Source organism: Orbicella faveolata, unplaced genomic scaffold (genome assembly GCF_042242905.1).
Source record: "Orbicella faveolata isolate gen_17 unplaced genomic scaffold, um_ofav_v1 contig_13, whole genome shotgun sequence".
Classification (NCBI taxonomy): domain Eukaryota; kingdom Metazoa; phylum Cnidaria; class Anthozoa; order Scleractinia; family Merulinidae; genus Orbicella; species Orbicella faveolata.
Window position 1 is genome coordinate 22,652,043 of NW_028301540.1, and position 19,305 is coordinate 22,671,347.

Here is a 19,305-nt window from a genome sequence, read left to right on the forward strand (position 1 = left end):
AAATTCGAAAAGTCAACTGTTTTTCAAAGGTGCAAAGAAAGTTTAGTCTAGATCATTAGAGTTCATTAGAGCTCCACTGGGTTATCCTAGTAGATCAAAAAGGTTTGGAAATTGATCGACAAAATCAGGCCCTAGTAAAGTCCACACGGGTTCACACAAGTTTTAGACCCCCGGATCGACTTTAAAATAGCGGTGTATTTTAATCAGGATTCCACGAAGTTCGTGTAAAGGTGTCAACAAATAGCGCTTACCTAAATATGCAAATAACCTCAACATCGCAGGCTTGTTGCTACGGGTATCCATGGAATATTTATTCAAGGAACCAGATTGTCCTTTCATTGTTTTCCTTGAATAAGAATTAAATATGCATATGCATGAAGGAACGAGCCAAGTTTGAAGTTTTCTCGCGATCTCTTCCGATTTAACTCTCGTGTAGGTCAAAGGAAAATAATGACTCTGCAAAACGCTCTCAGGGTACGAGACAAAAATATCAAAAATCATTCGAACAAGGCCGGTTCGGCCCACGCTTGTGTCGAACACCGGAACAGCTAAATAAACTGCCGCAACAGGTTATCTAAAATAATCGTTTTATTAGCGTCCTTTCACAGTATTTAGGGAATCGAACGGCATTGAAGTGAAACAGTTTCTATCCTCGATGGACAAGAAACTGGAGTCCGGCGTATTTGGGAACCAATTACATAGACTGGTCTAATCTAGGCTTACATGTAATATAATTCTGTTTTTATTGCAGATTTATGTAATACCTTTATTCTTTCAAGACAAAGGTGACAGGACTTGAAATCACCTGAGTAAACTTTAATTTAGAAACTAAAGGGAAGGTGACGAACTTCAGAGTTGTTGCAAGCTCTCAACGCCACGTACGGTGTAGGTCAACCTATGTAACTCGAGAACAGGATTTTTAAGAGTCAGAACACGATGTGTTGTTTCTGAACTTTGTCCGTCGTCAGGTGGAAACGCGTCACAAGTTGACTTGCTATGACAGGAAAACCTTAAAATGGGGCATCAGGCACTTCCTAAATACTTGGACGCTTTAAGTCTCTGTTATTGAAGAGAACAGCGATGTTTACATAAACAGTTGGAGTGGTTCTTCTGGACGTTTCCTCTGATCTGCATTGGTGTGCCCGCCGCTAGACTTGAAGTCGGTTTTATCAGTACTAATTCTTGTAGAATCAAAACAAACGTTCATCTTAAGTAGATCTGTCTAAGATGGCTTTTTGCAACCTTCAACTGAGAAGATCATTGATGATACTAGTGTCGTTATCGCTGCTGAGCTCTGCAACGGACCAGCGGCACAAACAACCTGATAGCGACTCTTCGCAGGGCAGCCATGATGTTTTTAATAGGACAGTGGTTTTAAACAGCGCTAGCGAACGATACTTAGCGATGATATTTCACGATTTCTCGGATAATACCACGGGAAAAATCTCCGCTGCTCGATTTAAAGATTTGCTACGGGATTTGAGTCTTGGAGAGAAGGTTCCAAAGACGAAACCATCGTCATTACAGGAACAAGAATCTTCCGACAGTCATCACCGAAATTCAAGGAGTTACGATGAACAAGAGGGTGCATTTGGTGAATTTGCTCGTGGAATTTCAGGACAGCGGAGCAGACAAAAGCGCAGAAGCACGAAACAGTCCAAACGAGAGACGAAATCACAACTTAATTCCCATGGCAGTCCCGCTAGGTCTCGAGACAGGAAGCGACGAAACATGGAAGATCTTGACGAGCGCAATTTGGTGAGTTACTAAAACGAGCATAGTTCTTTCGCGTTGTTAGTGTAATACCCGAGGAATTATAGAATGGTGCAATTGATTTTTGTTTATGTTTGGGAAAGTGAGCTCAAAAATCGATAATCTGTTTACCTTGGTTCGGGCTGCGTTATAAGAACAAAGATAGGAGTAGTAAGGTATATGCAAATATTTGTATGTAACTCCCTTAATTCTCTTCATGCAGACAGCATGTTTCTTTTTTTGAGCTGAGTCGAGGTTAAGTAAAGGTTATCGCTCTGTTTTCGTTTCCGGCAACGATTTCCAGTTGTTGCCATTAAAACTTGAGATTTTATCTACAGGTGGACGGCTGTCCGTTTGTTTGAGTGGTGTGCTGTTAAAACCTCCGGACGGCTCTGCTTAGTCTGCTAATGAAGATTTATTTGTATTCAGAAGAAGTTACAACGAAATGGTGATTGAGCCATGTAGTGTTCTTTAGCTTCTTGAGTTTAATACGTCTATTGTAAGATCACATTCGACCAAAGAAGGAATTAAGGAAGAATAAAACAGGAAATTTGTCAACAGGCGCCGGTGGTCCCTCGGCTCCTCACCTCGGGTATTGCTCCTTCTCTTCACCGAGTTAGCCGGCTTCACCCCTCCCAAACTTACCGAGAATGGCGACGCTTTCTTAAAATGGTGGGTGGGATTTCAAGCATCTGCTAATCAGCTCATCGTGGTCTTTAGTGGTCTAAAAGCTCCTCACAAGGCCAAACAAGTTGTCTACCTCAGTTTTTCTCTCGACTGCCGTCACTCTTCAAATAATCTCGCGAAATAGTCACGTCTCCAAAAGACGAGAAAAACACTAGACATCACTCCGTGACAATTTCGGTTTTGCTTTTTATTGAACCATCGTTTAAACTGCTGTTCATTGAAGTTCATTTAGTGTAGTTTTCATGCAAAAACTGAAGTGTAATGGTATAAGAACATCGATTGGAAAATAATTCTCTCAATATTTTCTATTTGAATCATGTCGGTGACAACCTTGAAACGGTTAGAACTATCGGCCTTGTCACAGGATCATAAATAGTACCACGTAAATATATGTACTGAAAAAATGCTTTCATTTGAAAAGTCAGTTGAGCTCCAGGGGATAATCCACTTTAAAATGTCATATTATTATTCGAAAACATTTATTTCATGACATTCGTCTGAACAAAAGCCAAATTCGTTACTGCGTATTTCCCTTTAGGTATACACGTACATTAAGTATCCAATTCTTCATGGCTTTCTTAGACATTTTCTCTGCTTCGCCTTGGTAAAAACTGTCCTTGTATTAATCATGCCACGTACGGCATATTTAAAATGATAAAGTTTTACGTTTTCATGACTTAAATGGAATTATACTGGACAAAGTGGCTCTAACCAACACCAGTGTGTCAGTGGATAAAACCTTAGTGTGTGTCCCGAGCCTAAGTGTGTGCCCCGAATCAAATGAGCTATTCAAAAAAGTACATTTTCTTCCGTATCGACGTATTCTCTAGTTCTTACGTCTTTGGATGAAACTTATATTGCTTTGCCATTCTAATCACATAATTTTTCACTTTGGAATACTTGTGTGTCGATATGTAGATTCGTTGGTATGGAGGTTACGCAGTCATGCTAAGAAATGAATACTTTTAAAGGACTTTGGGAGTTGTCACTCGACAGCATCTCCGTTTTTAATTACTTCAATTCATTCTGGAAATTTTTTTAAAGTAAAATTCCGTTGTTTTTTTTTTTCTTTTTTTTTTCAGTACATTTGTTGTAAAAAACTATACCAGGACCGTTTATGTCTGATCAATAAACGAGATGTCCCCTCCTCCTCTCAGCATCTTTTTACTTGTACTAAGTTAGAAATTATTTTGTTTTCGTTTCACCGTAGAGTGACAAAAAAAAAACTGTGAGTGTTTCATTACTTTCCATGTGATATTGTTTGTTTCCAATGTTTAGCAAGATTTCATCATTTTCGATCGCTTTTCAACTTAAGAACAAAAGATTAATTGTCGTATCTGTGATAATAAAAATTTTGTTTTCAGGAAATGCCTGCATTGCTATTTTGACCCTTGAAAAAAATGATAGCATGACTCGTTATAAAATATCGTGCTTGATACTTGAGTTGGGGTGAAAGATTTAACACATGACAGACCATCTTAGTCATGTACGCAACTTAGGCAGTTACAAACAGAAAGCCTTTAAAAACGGTTTACATTTATGCATAGACTACCTGTGAACAGCTATTTTCCTTTTGCAATTTTAACGTTCCTAATATGACCTTACGTACTTACGCGAATTGCGTTTTTTATTTGTTTGTTTACTGACGTTTACATCTAAGAAAAGAACGTCCCACGTGATGTCGCGTCGGTTTTCTCGTTACAACATATTGAGCATTGAAAGGCCTCGTCCGCACTACGCAGCTTTATTTCTACGGTTAGGCCTACCGTTCACACTAATCCGTCACGAAAACGGAGCTCTTCGACGTTCTTCAAACCGCACTGAGGAATTTGAAAACGCCAGCTTTGCTTTCATAGTGTGGACGGAAACATTTTGAAAACGGATTCTTTCGAAAACTATGGCGTCGCGATAATCGTGTGATTTCCCTTAGACATAAACCCAGATTGACCGGCGGTTGTTGCGCTTTCAAATTTCTCCGGCGTAGTGTGGACGGAAAACATCTGATGTGTTTTCAGAGTAAAAGCACCATTTCCGAATTCCTCCAGCGTAGTGTGAACAGGACCTAGAATTAGCAAGACTGGTGCACACAGAATCGAGCGCGAGGTTTTTATTTATTTTTTTTGCACTCAGTGCACCCCTGAGTTGGTTTTGAATGAAGAGATATACTGACGTATCTTAAACTCTTTCTTTGTCTTGAAAATGTATTTAATTTAATTTTCGATTTGTACCAGGGGGACCTCTAGAAAGCTCTGACGGGAGTAGCTCGTTGCAGCTTTTACGGATTGAAAATTGTCCTTCGATGTTCCGCTCAGGGCATTCGTTTTGTAATCCTAACATTTTCCGCGGATGTTGCACCTTCTAAGTAGAGCACGTGTCAAAGCACCGTGTGCCATGACTATAAAAGGAGGAACTAGTAAAACGTAACATTTGGCCGGAACGTGACTGTATAGATCCGATCAATGACCCTAATCACTCATGCATCAAAGAGTCTTCCTCATAGGGAGAGATAAGAACTTAACCTGCCCCCCCCCCCCCCCCGAAAAGTGTATTTTAGTGCCTTTTTTAAAGACGTTTTTTTTCATTTCTGACGAGTACTCCTGTCGTAACCACCACGGATCGGTGGTTTTTCCATCAAGCGAGCAGTTTCATCATTGTAAATGGTTTGAATCAAGGGGTATCAGTAGTTCGTATAGTGTGATCGTCCGGGTGAGTGTAGCTCTGAAAAGAACCGTTGTTGGTGACTGACGTTTCGACAACCTGAGCGGAAGTCATCTTCAGAGTCAAGTGAATAGTGTTTGTCAGTCGATGATGTTATAAGTCTGGTCCGTTGAACGCGATTGGCCAGTATAGCCAAGGCTGAAAGACTCGTGTAAAGTTTGTCATCAGTCATTGGTGGGTTTCGATCCGTCTATTGTTAGTCAAATAGGTCGGTTTTTGGTCCGTGTATTGTTAAGTCGGTCTGTTAGAAGTCCGTTTGTCGGTTTCGTTTCCGTCATGGATAAGTCGTTTGTAAGGCGCCGTTAGTTGTTGACATCTGTTAAGAGGCGTATGTTCTAGGTTAGTGTACCAGCTTTCCAGAGTCAGTCGTTGAAAATAGTTTGTACTGTAGGTTATATTTACCCTATTTTTTCCGCTCCGTCACCCCCACGCTATTAACCCCACCGCCACTACCCACGGGCTTTTTGTACTCTCCCCAGTTTCGCTCGCATCAAGAGACCAAGATGGCGGCCCATCGAACTCAACGATGGACATCTACGATCTCACGGAAAATAGGGGACTGTGAACAGTCTAGCGTATTTCCGAGAAAACTATTCCGCCTTCAATCGCAATTTTTCGACTTACTGCGCATGCGCTGCATTTAACTGGGTTCTTATGCTAACAAAGAAAAAGATGAGAATTGCTGGGTTCTTTGCATCGTTACCTTTTCTAACGTACCTTTGTAATAAAAGTCACTAGAGCTATCAACAACTGTGTTCAATTATGAAGAAAAATAGTACAGATAGCGCGGGCATTGAGCAAATAAAATGACCCCTGTATTGAAGCCATGTAGAGGATTTGTAGTACTACACGGACCACATTTACGCATTTACGCACAAACTGATTGTTACGTATGTGAAATATGTATAATTGAAATTTTAATGATTAGCTTTTGTTGTACATCGAAAAACGTGTCTTTTTATGCTTCATGTAAAGTGGCTGTTCTTAAAAACGGACTCGCAAGTTTCCTCGCAGGTACACGCCATTCGCAAAAGATCCATTTCAAGGCTTTCAAGCTTTTATTTCAGTGGCTAAAGCCCTGGTCAAACGGACTCGCAAGTAGTCGCAAGTAGCCATAAGTTGAACTTGCGTAGACTTAAGTTGGGTGGCTAAACGGACTCGCAAGTTTCCTCGCAAGTACACGCAGGTCGCAAAAAAGCCCATTTCAAGGCAGAAATATCCTGTATTTCATTGGCTAATAATAGGTTAATGGACGTCACCCAACTTGCGTTGACTTCGGTTGGGTGGCCAAACGGTGAAAAACTTTCGTCGACTTGCGTGCAAATTTGATCTCGACCAAAGTGAGCGCAAGTCAACGCAAGTGCACGCAAGGCATGGCCAAACGTAGTCGCAAGTAGACGCAAGGTGAAAACTTGCGTCTACGTAAGTGTACGCAAGCCCTGGCCAAACGGAGTCGCAAGTAGACGCAAGTTGAAAACTTGCGTCTACTTGCGACTCCGTTTGGCCATGCCTTGCGTGCACTTGCGTTGACTTGCTCTCAATTTGGTCGAGATCAAATTTGCACGCAAGTCGACGAAAGTTTTTCACCGTTTGGCCATCCAACCGAAGTCAACGCAAGTTGAGTGACGTCCATTAACCTATTATTAGCCAATGAAATACAGGATATTTCTGCCTTCAAATGGGTTTTATTGCAACTTGCGGGTACATGCAAGGAAACTTGCGAGTCCGTTTAGCCACCCAACGCAAGTCTCTACGCAAGTTCAACTTATGGCTACTTCCGACTACTTGCGAGTCCGTTTGACCAGGGCTTTAAATTATTTGAATCTTGCTTCTGTCTTTTTAGCATTTTTATTCTATTCATTCGGTCATCATTTTGGTACCTGGTAAGATCATTTCGAATAACCTACAGTAGTTGAAGGTGGACCAGAGATGCTTTAGGCCCCTTATCGCTGAAAACAAAGGAGAATAATTTGTTTAAACTATCGGTTTTTAGAAAACACCAGAAAACACGCACTTACATGTATCTCGATAGAAAAGCACAACTAACACGAATTGTTGACGTAATAGTGGCGTTAGGACGAAGAATTTAAACGAGTGATTTTCCTTTTTTCGTCGCGGTCTTTTCTGAAAGAATTGAGAAACATTTTTCCTGTGTTTGTATCGAGTCGTAGACACACTCGTTAAAGTATGGGGAGACTCATAAAAACTGTGGAAATACTTGCTTATCGGCCCGTGTTCATATTCCCACAGCATTTTTCGTTCTCTCAAAATTCACTCGGGTTTCTCAAAAGCTCGATAGAAACATGGACATTTTTCTATATCTTGATAGCAGCACTGTATTACGTTTATTTGACCCGGAGCTCATTTGACTCCAGCAGTTTGTTCGAGATCGGTTTTATAAGTAAGTGTATTTATTCATTGTTTTTTTTTTTTATTGCCATGCTTCCATTATCGCAAGGCTTACTCGCCTCAAGGAAATATCGAGAGGCTTATTTACAACTCCACCTTGGAGATCGAAGAAATACTCTATTAGCTGGTATGAAATTGAAGTTCCTTCCTGCAAAGGTCGAAGCAAAAAATTCTCTCTCTCGCCAGACTGCAACAGCGTTCAGAACTTTTTTTTGCCAGTATCAAAGAAGACAGTTTGAAGATAGTTTTGGCACTATAATTAGCGTACCCAAATTGACAAATGGCCAATCAAAAACCTTGTCTACTTTCGTGATATCCTACGATATCAAGTCACGGGCCTGTTATGGCCGGATTTATCAGTTTTTGTTACGCTTCGGCAGCATATCAGACTCGTCTGGTCTCGCCATGGGTGTTATTACAGTTGAGCCTGCGGTCAAATATTCTTTTGTCTAAAAAGGCATACAAACGAGGCGAACGGGTCAATACAAAGCAAAATTGGCCCTTTCGCCTCGTTTGCACGTCGAAGTAAGTATAGTGTAAGTACTTATGTAAGTATAATATATAGTGTTGTAAGCAGGGTAAGCGACAAAAAAATTAATTTTCCTTTTTTTTTATTTTTTTTTTTATTTTTTTAAGTGTGGGTTTGAACAATTAATGTAGAAACAATAAAAAAAACATTGTAAGTAAACGCGCTATATATTAATTAGTGTTATTGTATTGTAATAAATGTATTGGAAGTAGTGTAAGTTTTTTTTTTTTTTTTAAGTATAGCGTAAGTATATTTGTAAGTATAAACAGAGGTGCTGTAAGTAGAGTGAGTGTAAATCCCGTAAATAAAATTGAATTGCAAAAAAAAAAAAACGAAAAAAAAAAAAAAAACGTCAAACTGCTGATAACTGTAGTAATAACAGCTACGTCTCGCCCATTCACGAACCATGACTCGACCAAACCCGCTTGCGAGTGATATGCTGCCGAAGCGTACCAAAATGGCACGATTAGATATAAGTATTAAACTCGAAAACACAAATGGACATCCAGTCATTTTAATTTTCTACCGAACTCTCTTTATGCACTGTTATCACTATAAAGTAAAGTTAGAATATTACTATTATTACTATTATTTTGCTTTTGTTTTTGTCCTAACGTCTTCGCACTCAAGCTGATAAATAGGCTCAATTCTGGCCTCACACCTTTCCTTCTTCCCTCTCCCCTCCCCCCTTCGCAAGCATGCAAATATATTGACGGCTCTTACCTTTGTAAATCTGTATAGATAAAGACTTATTTCAAACAAGAGAAATGTTCCTTAAAATCCTTTAAGAACGAAATGAGCGAAAATGTTCTTTTCTTGTCTTTGAAATATTATCCAGTCTCTCACCTGTGAAATGGCTAATCGATTATTAATATCAATTTGTTTCAAGTGGTTTGTTATTAAAACTATTGGCACAGGTCTTGAATTAAAACTTATTAGGAAATTTCTATTACCTGTACCATATTTGAGCCATTTGCTTTTTTGAAGATTTTCATATCAAAATTTAAAGACTTAATATCAAATTTCAAAGACTGAAATTCAAGTTCACTTCTTCGAAATTTCTTATCTTATCTTTTTTTTACATTTAACTTTCGTGGTCTTGTTGGTATACATTGTTGCTTTTGTGATAGTTATCATCAAAAAAATATCAATTGATTCAACTGCAAGAACGTTTTCCCCTGCAGTCAAACAAGGGCAGTAGTGAAAAAATGTTTAATGACAGTTTTACTGCAAAACAATGCCTTTTCTCTTGTATCTCTTATCTATTGTCGATTCGCGTGCATCTTTTGCAATTATTTTACACAGTAAAATAATTGCAAGAGTTTGTGTTTTTGTGGTGACGCGCCGCGAAGCGCCATTTAAAAACCCCTTTGGACAGAACTCAAAGATTCGGACAGAAACGAAAATGTTTTGGACTTTCTTTTCTTCCACTACGAAAGTCAAAATCATTTTTTTTTTAATGTTTGCTATGTGGCTCAATTTTTGAAACGTTGCGTGGCGATTCTTAACCGTAACCTAAAGCTGAGAAAATTGTAGAGGTTTGCCAAGTTTGTTTCTCACGCCAGATATCAATTATTTATTTCAACACTCATGCATCTGATAACAATATTGCATATCGATCGTGAAATGTAATCGAGTATCTTCGTTTGGTATCAAAAGCAAGAATCTAGTGCCGGAGAAAATATTGATTTCAGTTACAGAATATTGCAACTGGGCATGACAGCAAGGTATGTTTAACTTGAAGTTGCATCGCTCGATCCACAATTCAGTTCAATTCTTTAGTGTTCTTCTATCTAAAGCAAACTTTATTTTGGTGTTAGGCAACTTCTTCACTAAGAAAACGAGATTCAGCATCTCGTTTCATGGAAGAGTCCAAACTGAATTAGTCTACAAAACGACTTGAACCTCTAGGTAAAAGGCGTTTTTAGTTGAAGTATTCATCACCGTTGGATTAAACTTACTGAGTATATAATATTTTTCCAGCATCGAGAAATGGTTTTGTGCACAACTAAGTGTTTCGCCGGCGAAATAGCACTCCATGATCAGAGAGAGGTTATTGTACGCAGTTGCTCAACAAAATTGTTCGAGCTTTTTTATTTTCCTGACCGTTTTAAGTTTCGTGTACTGCAGATTCACAAGCGAGACTTAAATTCCACTAAATTTAAATTCTATTTGAGACTGTACCATAGAAATACGTTACACACGCATGTAACTAAATCCGGCCAGTGGCTTTCAAATCAGTCCGAGCTACTGTCTGATTATAAAATCGAATTACAATTATGATAAAATAAGAGGAAAAAAATCTAAGTGAAAGAGTGAAAAAAAATTAACGTTGCCAGAAATGAAAAGTCGAGCAAGCAAAGCGGCAACGCTATTAGTTATTGATTTATCGCCAGGAACGTATTTGGTGTTTCTTTCAAACGGCAGAATCACTGGAATCATCGGTATTTTGTTAATTGCCAGCGGCATTTCAGGCGAAGCACCAGCTTATAGATTTTTTAATCTTTCAATTGTCATGCATATCAATGGCAGGTGGGAAATTTAGCTGGGTTTTCAATTGGCGCGCTGTATATAGATGGAACATGTATAAATAAACCTCATTTGATGTTGTACACTTATATTCATTACAGTGCTTGGAAGAGCACGAGTTGATGAACATTCATGGTGTGAAGGAGACACAGGGCATAAACGAGGACGATTTCGTGCGGATCTGTCCATCCTTAATCCGTCAGCTTCAGAAGGGCGCTTGCGTTGAAGAAAAACCTGGAAGCAGTAAAGTGGGTGAAGATTCCAGCAAAATGTTACATAGTAAGTTGTTTGTGTATGGTGCATGTTATGCTTACAACAACCCGAAACTTTCGGAGAACTTGGAGTGCAACGCTTTTGGAAGAACATTTACAGAGAAGAAAACAGTTCGAAATACAGTTAAACATACAAAATAGCGAAAAAACGGCGCTTGACTCCATTCAAGTAGGGAATAACTACTTGTAATGTTGAATTTAAATTAAATGGAACGATGGCAGTCAGCCAGTGTGTCGGTCAAACGTTCTAAGCTGTGTGGTGGTGTGCGTTTAATTACTTTCTTGCGAATCGAATGTGACTGCATATTCAGTTTAGGTTTTCTTTCACGAATGAAAAGCCTTTCGTGAGTTAAATAATCCAGCTTTTCTTGGCTTTTGTTCAAAATTTGAAACTTATTTGTCAGCCCAGGAGAATCGACCGTGCTATTTGCTCTAAGCACCTGTCAAACGTCGGTCTACAGATCGCTCTCTCGCAAGGAAGCACGAAAGTCCAGCAATATAGTTCCCTGCACTTCAAGCAACTGTATGCTATCAGTTGCAGCTATTTATCTCGGCATTAAAGTTAAGTCATTTTTTGCGATGGATTAAATTACTTTCGAAACAGAGGACGTTGTTAAAATAACAACGTATATTACATGGCTTACTAGTCAATACTGATGAAAGGAGCATTCTGATTGGTTGCGTGCTAGGCCCAAATTTGGAATGCAGACTGCTGACAGTAGTACGCAATTAAAATTTCGCTTAAAACGCAAACAGATGTTTAACTTTTATGCAAGTGTCCACCGAGAATGGATCGCGGCCCGGTCGTACTAATTGATCAGCGGAGTTTCACGTGCACGTTTAACCTCGCCCGTTCCCTAACGCGATATAGTTTAACAACATCCATATCAAGGTAGAAAAACACCAAAGATAATTATGACTTCATACAACAAAATTCTATTTATTCGCAAATTTACCTTTAATGCCCCATAAAAAACGCAAAATTTAAAAATTCTTTAAAGTTAATATCAGCAAACTCGTCATAATTACTTACCTAGGTTTCAAGTTCCGTCATTCAGTCTCGGCTTTCTCACTGTTTGTTATAAAAAGAAAGAGAAATTTGTTTTTGTTGAATTTTGTTTTTGATTTGTAGTCTGGGGTTATGGTATCCTGTCAATCACTGTCATTAGTCTGACGTCACTCCTAGCCATAGCAATCATTCCTCTGATGGGTCACTCGATATACAAGAAGATCATGTCATTTCTGGTAGCGTTAGCTGTCGGCACCTTGGCCGGAGACGCCTTGCTTCATCTTATTCCACATGTGAGTGCAGACGCTCTTGACATTATCCAAAACAAAGGAAGAAAAAAGGGGAAGACAGACAGATAGATAGACAGTCAGTCAGACAGACTGACGGACGGACAGACAGAGAGTGAAAAGGTTAGGCGGATAGATAGAGAAACTGACTGACTAGATCCGACTGATTTATTCAGTCTGACTGAGTGACTGACGGACTGACCGACCTGACCCGACTCGATTGACTCAGTCTGTCTGACTGGCTGACGGGTTCGGTCTGACTGATGATCTCACTGATTGACTGACTGACTAACTGACTGACTGACTGACCAACCGGCCGACTCGACCCGACTGATTGACTCAGGCTGTCTGACTGATTGACTGGCTTACTGGTTTAGTCTAACTGATGGTCGTAATGATTGACTGACTAAAGGACTTACCGTCTGATGGAAAAAAGATTGGAATTTTCTCAGGTAGTAAATAATGATAAGAAAAAGAATACGAAACATTTCTCAGATATATTTACACATCCAAGCTCCTTTGTTTTTTGTTTGAATTTTCAGGCTTTTAGTTCCGGTCACAGCGATGGCGAAGGGCATAAAATGAACATCTACAAGTCATGTGTCATCATGGCCGGAATCTACGTGTTTTTCATGGTAGAGTGCACAATGAAGGCGCGCACGGCAGGAAGGAAACGCTCACAAGAAGACTTGCACATGTGCGACGAAGTTACATCTCCTGATAAAATGGTAAACAGTTGATGATGATTACATAAGCACTGACCGGCAAAGAAAGCTGTCCTCGTATAGCCCTCGTTATGGCCAATCTGACTGATAAAAATCTGATTGGCTAAAACAAATATGTTCCAATCCAGTTTGGGGTCTGTGTTCGTGTAAAACTGTTATAACACGTAATACTTATGAAACAAAATGGATTTCGTTAGAAAGTGAAGCATTTTTTTTAGTGATAAGCATAAACGATTCCTTTTCCATCACCCGCTTACCTGAACATTACCTTTAGACGAATCTTCCCAGTTCGATATACCCGACATTTTTCTATTCTCCGTTTGAGCTACGATTGACATCAGGTTCCTCTTGTTTATATTGCAATACAGAGTCTCAGAGAAAAAAATAAACGGGCTGCAAAATATCAAGAAATGATTGGCTCACGGCTTGCTGGAATTCAGCGATATATCAGCTACGACGGTGCACACTTCCCCAAGGTCAACGGTCACTTCTCTAAAGGCTGTAAGCCTACGTCATGTGAACTCGTCCTGGTGGAGTCTGGGAAAGAGGAGCGCGCCAGCACCAGGTCCGAGAGCTCTCAAGAAAAAGAGCCCTTGTGGGAACCTAGTTGCCATGGTGACCATTGCTATCAACGAGATTGTTTGGGCGAACGTAGCAAGCACAGTTTCAGCGACACGGAACTTGTGGCTGTTCTACAGGGTAAGTCTTGCATCCACCCCAACATCTACACCAACAACACCTTTTCTGTCAGTGGCAGTGACAGCGATAACCAAACACACCAGAACGTCAATCAAATTCGCCGTCACGGCGGTGACGTCCAGTACTCATACCCAGTCCCCAATGAGACGACAACCATCACCACGGAGACAACATTAACAAGCGACAACTTGGATGGCAGCCGCAAGGACGAACATGACCACAACCAGCACCATCGCCACCACCATCACCACCACAGCCATAAGATTGACAAGGCCACGTCCATTGCCACTGTAGCATGGATGGTGATTGTGGGTGATGGTTTTCATAACTTCAGTGACGGTCTGGTAGTGGGGACGGCGTTTTCGGCCTCACTGACCAGCGGTCTCACTACAGCTATAGCGGTGTTCTGTCACGAACTGCCACATGAATTAGGTAATTATGCCTTGTGCGATTTTTTTTGGTGCGTTGTAAAATAATATGGGAAAGCAACTTTTTTGTGTCTTCTCAATTTGTTTTCGTTTCATCTACAATATCATTGCATTCTCAAGCACTGAGACAGATATCTAGAAGAAAGGGAAACATCACCTTAGTGATATTATTGAAGTATTCAGCAAGAATAGGTGATCCGAAAAGGATTTTAAAATGGAATTCAGACTCCGGGGAAGTGCTGCATTTTTCTAAGACCAGAGCGTTTTGATTATTATCTGATCTGTGTGGAAGAAGACACTCTAGAGATGCCCACATGGATGCAGTAACATGCTTGACCTCAGGACACACAAAATAAGCACGTTTAGCAGGTTTCGCTGGAAAATACGAAGAGTAAAGACAACAAACTTGCCTAAAATTTCCCTCTTTCTTGGCCTCGATATTTCGCCGCGGTCATTCAAGATGTCCCCGAAATGTTATTTGACTGTGAAGGCCTGAGAGAAAGACGTACATGAACTAGAAAAAGTTGAATAGAGAACGTAAGGTGGTTAGCAAGCTAATTCGTTTATAGTATATTGAATTGGTTCATCCTTTTTTTCTTTTACTTTCAGGTGATTTTGCTATTTTGCTGAAGTCAGGCCTGACCTTCAGACAGGCCCTCGCCTATAACCTTGCGTCGGCCATTATTTCCTACCTTGGCCTTGTGTTAGGCATCATTATCGGTGACATACAGTCGGCTCATACCTGGGTCTTGGCACTCACCGCTGGCATGTTCCTCTATATATCCCTGGTTGACATGGTGAGTCACTTACTTGGCACAGTTAACGGTTTTTAAAAGTGATAGCTGAGAACTGGTCAAACATTTTGTTGGCAGCTGCGAAATAAGACGTTCAGTTTGAGCTAAAAGTTGAGACATGACTGAGATCTTTGATCTGCAAAATGTAGTGGCAGCTGAGAAATAGGTTGGCATGTTAACTGATAACCGAGATTGCCACGCCCTTATCCAACCCACGTATTTACTCTCTGCTGTTATTACAGCGAACTCAAACCCAAACTGACAACCGCTGCCCGATAACAAGAAACGCAAATTATGCAAAAACACAATCAATCCCAAATTGCAAACATACAACTGGTGCCAAGTGCAGGAAACTAGGTAACCGAGCGTTGGGTGCAAATGTGGGAAAATATATGACCTGGTAAACATTGACTAGTACATTGCCAAGAGCAAGAAAACTTGTAAACTGTATCAAGCGCCAAGCGCTTCACAGCACTGCGTCCGAGCGGTTTCCGCTGTTTTTGCCGCCAAAACTGCCGCATAACGACTCAATTCGGAAATCCTCCTGTTTCAAGCCAAAAGTTAAGACAGTCACTAAAAAGTTAAACTTGATACGTTTTGTAACAGAAGTCTTGCAGGTTCACTTCAAATTCTTACCCGCAGAACCAAACAAACTGGTCCTAAGCGCGGGAAATCTTCTTCTGAAATACTTCAGTATTTGTCCGGTTAAACTTTTCCCTAATTCCTACTAGTAGCCAGTCACAGAGCGTTACGAGAAAAGCGCCCGGCATCCTAGGAAGGCAAACAAAAGATATGAAATGTCAAATTTCAATTTCTAATTTCTGTTTTGTTTCTCTGACAGCTTCCAGAACTTAGCAACTACATAAATGAAGGAGGCGGCTGGTCCGTTGTTTTATCTCAAAATATGGGAATATTAACAGGAGTGTCTATTATGTTTGTTATAGCTTTATATGAGAGTTAACGTATTTGAATCTTGGTAATTCATTGAGGAATTTTAATCTAGTAACAACTAAAACTAAGGAAATAATTTAAGTCTTGATAGCTTATTGTTATTTATTTTACTAATGGCGTAAACTAGAGCAGTTAAATTAATTCGCTAGCCGAGTGTGATTTTATTCAAATCTTAGTTCAAATTACATTGCTGAGAGGCGATTTTTGAGAAAACGTGAAGACAAGTAAAAGCTTATAAAGCGGTTTTCATTTGAGTTTCGAAAGTAATCAGGCAGTTACTTTGGTTTTGGTTTACTACGGTTTGAAATTGACTGAGTTGTCTAATTTGTTTGTAATTGGTTTGGTTTTGGTTTCACGACACTCAGTTGAAAACCGCTCTCTATAGGTGGCCGTAGATTAAGTAAAACGAGTCGATTATGGGAAAATATGGGTATATTTTTTGATAAATCCCGTTTTGTATGTAAATCATTTTGGTGAGGTATTTTCAGATGAAATTTTTTCAATTGTGAAAAGTAATGGATAGCGACTTCTATTGTCAAATGGTTTTTCTCAACAAGATTCATGTGAATTTTTACAACTTTAGGGTAAATCTTCCTCATTGTTTTATCCCTTTGATTGCAAATCCGTGATCCTTTACATCATCGTATGATGATCTAACACGTTTTGTGTTTTGTTTCTTTTTACCACCTCTACGAGGATTTCATCTAGCGCATCATATTAATTTTTCTGTGTCACAGAGTCCCATTTTGGGAATCGTGAATTTGAGTTGACTTCAATGATATTCTTTAGAATGAGGTATGAAAGAACCATATTGGAACACTAGAGCCCAGGATCTGTGCACGCTAGATCCGTTGGGTGTTCGGATCTGTTCAGATCTGTTCTACATCCTGTTTTCTCTGGGTGCTTAAAGCAAGAGATTTGGCACAGTGCAATGCCATACAGGACTTTAGGACTATATTTGGGTGTAAAAGTATCGCGCCATGTTACGGGCCTTCGGTCACGCTAGTGTCACGGCATGTTAAAAGAGGGGGAGGGAGTGGGTTAGGTTTCGCTGTTTCACGCCGTGTTCAAAGAACTGCGTCACGCTCTTTTCTGTGGTTCGTTACGTATTACGTTCTTAACAGGTCTTGCTTTCAAAAACTTAGCTTAAGGTAAATTTCAGTCGGCTTTTAAAGCGTGCCTCACGAGTTTTTTTGACCCGTCTGTCGTACTGCGGTGAATCGTCACGCAAGCTGTACCTCGACGTTAGAAAATAGTGTGATTAGTCACGCCAATTACACACAACAGTAACACCACAGATATTGTGACGCAGGCAAATCACCTTTGAATTGACGTTTTTACATGATAAGTCATCAGAATAGCCCACGTTCGATATATCAGAATTCTAACATGACTGAGGCTTTCAGGACAAAATTGCAAATTTGCTGAAGTTTCCTTTATCTCTCAGTTCCTAAAAGAGACTTGGATGCAAAGAAAACACCAAAACACCACCAAGCATGGAAGTTTGTTCCGAAAGCCTTGAAGCTATGTTAAAATTTTAATATATTGAACATGCCTATTGACAATTATTTGGGTATTCATTTTGGTTGCGGGAGTCCAGCGTTTTAAAATTTCTGATTGTTTTTTTTTTTTAACTACGGGCTTTGAAATAAAGATCTCTGGGAAATTTTTTTACAAAACGTTGATCTCCCTTTTTAATTAGAATTCTTTCACTTTCTTAATGCGTACAAAAATATCGGTACATAAAATATAAATTATTTTCAATTAATTCTTTGATTTAAATCTAGTATCTATTGAAAGAATTAAACTATAAGTTATCAATTGAAGGTTATATTTTACAAAGGATATGGAACTTTTAAAGTATATTTGAAATGATCTTTGTTAAATTGTTAGCTTTTCTGATTGATTTAATTCTGTTTAAAACAAAATATTGCTAATTATGAAATATTAAAAAAAGGAAACCTCATCTGGGGGATATCATTTGCTTCAGTTTTATTACGTCTAGTACTTTAAAAATTAGACCAAGAGCCAGAGTTCTGTATGAGCGAATAATCAACGAGGCGAAACCGAGTTGACTATCGCTTATACAAAACGGGGGCGAGCAGTCAGTAATTGTTGAATGGTAGATAGTTTGGACCCAGGAGTATCAGTAGTTCGTATTGTGTGATCGTCCGGGTGTAGGGACGTTTCGACAACCTGAGCGGAAGTCATCTTCAGAGTGACTCTGAACCAGACGACTTCCGCTCAGGTTGACGAAACGTCAGTCATCAACAACAGTTCTTTTCAGAACTACCCCGGATCTACCCGGCCCTCACCCGGGCGATCACACAATACGACTGAACTAGCAATTGTTTTAGTGGACACTCTAAATTAAGAAAAAAAAAAAAAAACCCTACAATTATTTTGTGTATTTTAGAGTAAGATTCAGTTTCAAGAGCAGTGCGTAATCTTTGTCTATCAGCGATTAGAGCTTGAAAATCCCCCCGGGGGGGTACTACCTTATATGGGCTAATACATAGGCATGTGCGGCCCCAAATGGTATGGTTTTTCAGCCGTTTTGGTCATAAATAGGGTATCGATTTTACCTGATTTTAGCCATTTTGGTCATAAATTGACGGTATGGTTTTTGCACTCTAGCCTAGATATGGGTATGTTTTTAAGAAGAAGTCACTTTTTTGTCATTATAGAAAAGAAAATCAACAAAAGCCCTTCGCAAATTATGTTTACAGTAATTCAATATTGGCCTGAACTAGGGAACTAATTGTAACGCAGATCTGAAACAGGGTTTTGATTTAAGGGTTAGGTCATAAATAGGGCTTCGAATTTATGGTCAGGTTATAAATAGGGTGGGGAATATTGCAGATTTTGGCCATAAATAGGGTAAGGGTTATGGGAAGCGGGTCGCATACCCCCGCCAAATTTTACTGGGAGTACCCCCCGGGGGGTAATCCTTTATTTTATATTTCGCCTGTGGTCTCCTTGCACCACCCCACCCCTACAACGGAGAAGCGATCTGCCACCGCGCCTACTACGCTTCCTGTTTCATTGTTTCTCTTTGACTGGTTTCTGTTCCCACTTTCTGTCGCGAAATATCGAGGCCTAGAAACTAGGCAGTGTTTCTCATATAATACCAGATAGAGTGGTTACAGGAGGAGACTGCAGTAATAATGCAATGATATAATGCGGTTAACTGGTAGCCTGCGAGCAGGCTCACGTTGGAACACAAGCGCGCGCGGCGTAGCCAGGAGCGCGAAATCGAGCGGCGAAGCCGCGAGACCAGAAAGTGACTTTCTTGGCGCCTCTTCACCAGACTCCTTCCCGCCGGATCGGTTTGCTCCCTGAGTCTGCTCGCAGGCTAGTAAACTGTTCGCCATACAATTCTTTTCTTCGATCGACATCAGCGGTCTGTTTCCAACTGAAATATGCGAAGTGCAGTGTTAGTGGGAACTTCTTTCTGAAAGTATTACGGCTTCATTCATTGTACCTGGCTGATTTGTTTTTTTTTTTTAAAGGAAA

The 19,305-nt window shown here is 39.9% G+C and overlaps 1 protein-coding gene across 2 annotated transcripts; it reads left to right on the forward strand.

Moving 5' to 3' along the window:
• The first annotated feature begins 354 nt into the window (after positions 1-354).
• Positions 355-17,755, forward strand: LOC110067063 (metal cation symporter ZIP8-like). Of its 2 annotated transcripts, XM_089285879.1 has the most exons (8): positions 355-569; positions 752-1,758; positions 10,726-10,903; positions 12,029-12,198; positions 12,735-12,920; positions 13,286-14,048; positions 14,654-14,841; positions 15,680-17,755. In XM_089285879.1, the coding sequence occupies exons 2-8, from the start codon at positions 1,228-1,230 to the stop codon at positions 15,797-15,799; spliced, it is 2,136 nt and encodes a 711-aa protein (XP_089142005.1). In that variant the 5' UTR covers positions 355-569; positions 752-1,227; the 3' UTR covers positions 15,800-17,755. The 2 variants fall into 2 exon arrangements, with proteins under 2 accessions (XP_089142005.1, XP_020630000.2); XM_020774341.2 differs by lacking the exon at positions 355-569 and having other exon boundaries at positions 612-1,758.
• Positions 17,756-19,305: the final 1,550 nt, after the last annotated feature.

What these genes read in the sequence shown, in the direction of transcription:
- LOC110067063 (XM_089285879.1), top strand. Translation starts at nt 1,228, where the DNA reads ATGGCTTTTTGCAACCTTCAACTGAGAAGATCATTGATGATACTAGTG. An exon ending in ATCTTGACGAGCGCAATTTG is followed by an intron (nt 1,759 to 10,725) that starts GTGAGTTACTAA and finishes TATTCATTACAG; the next exon opens with TGCTTGGAAGAGCACGAGTT. An exon ending in TGCTTCATCTTATTCCACAT is followed by an intron (nt 12,199 to 12,734) that starts GTGAGTGCAGAC and finishes TTGAATTTTCAG; the next exon opens with GCTTTTAGTTCCGGTCACAG.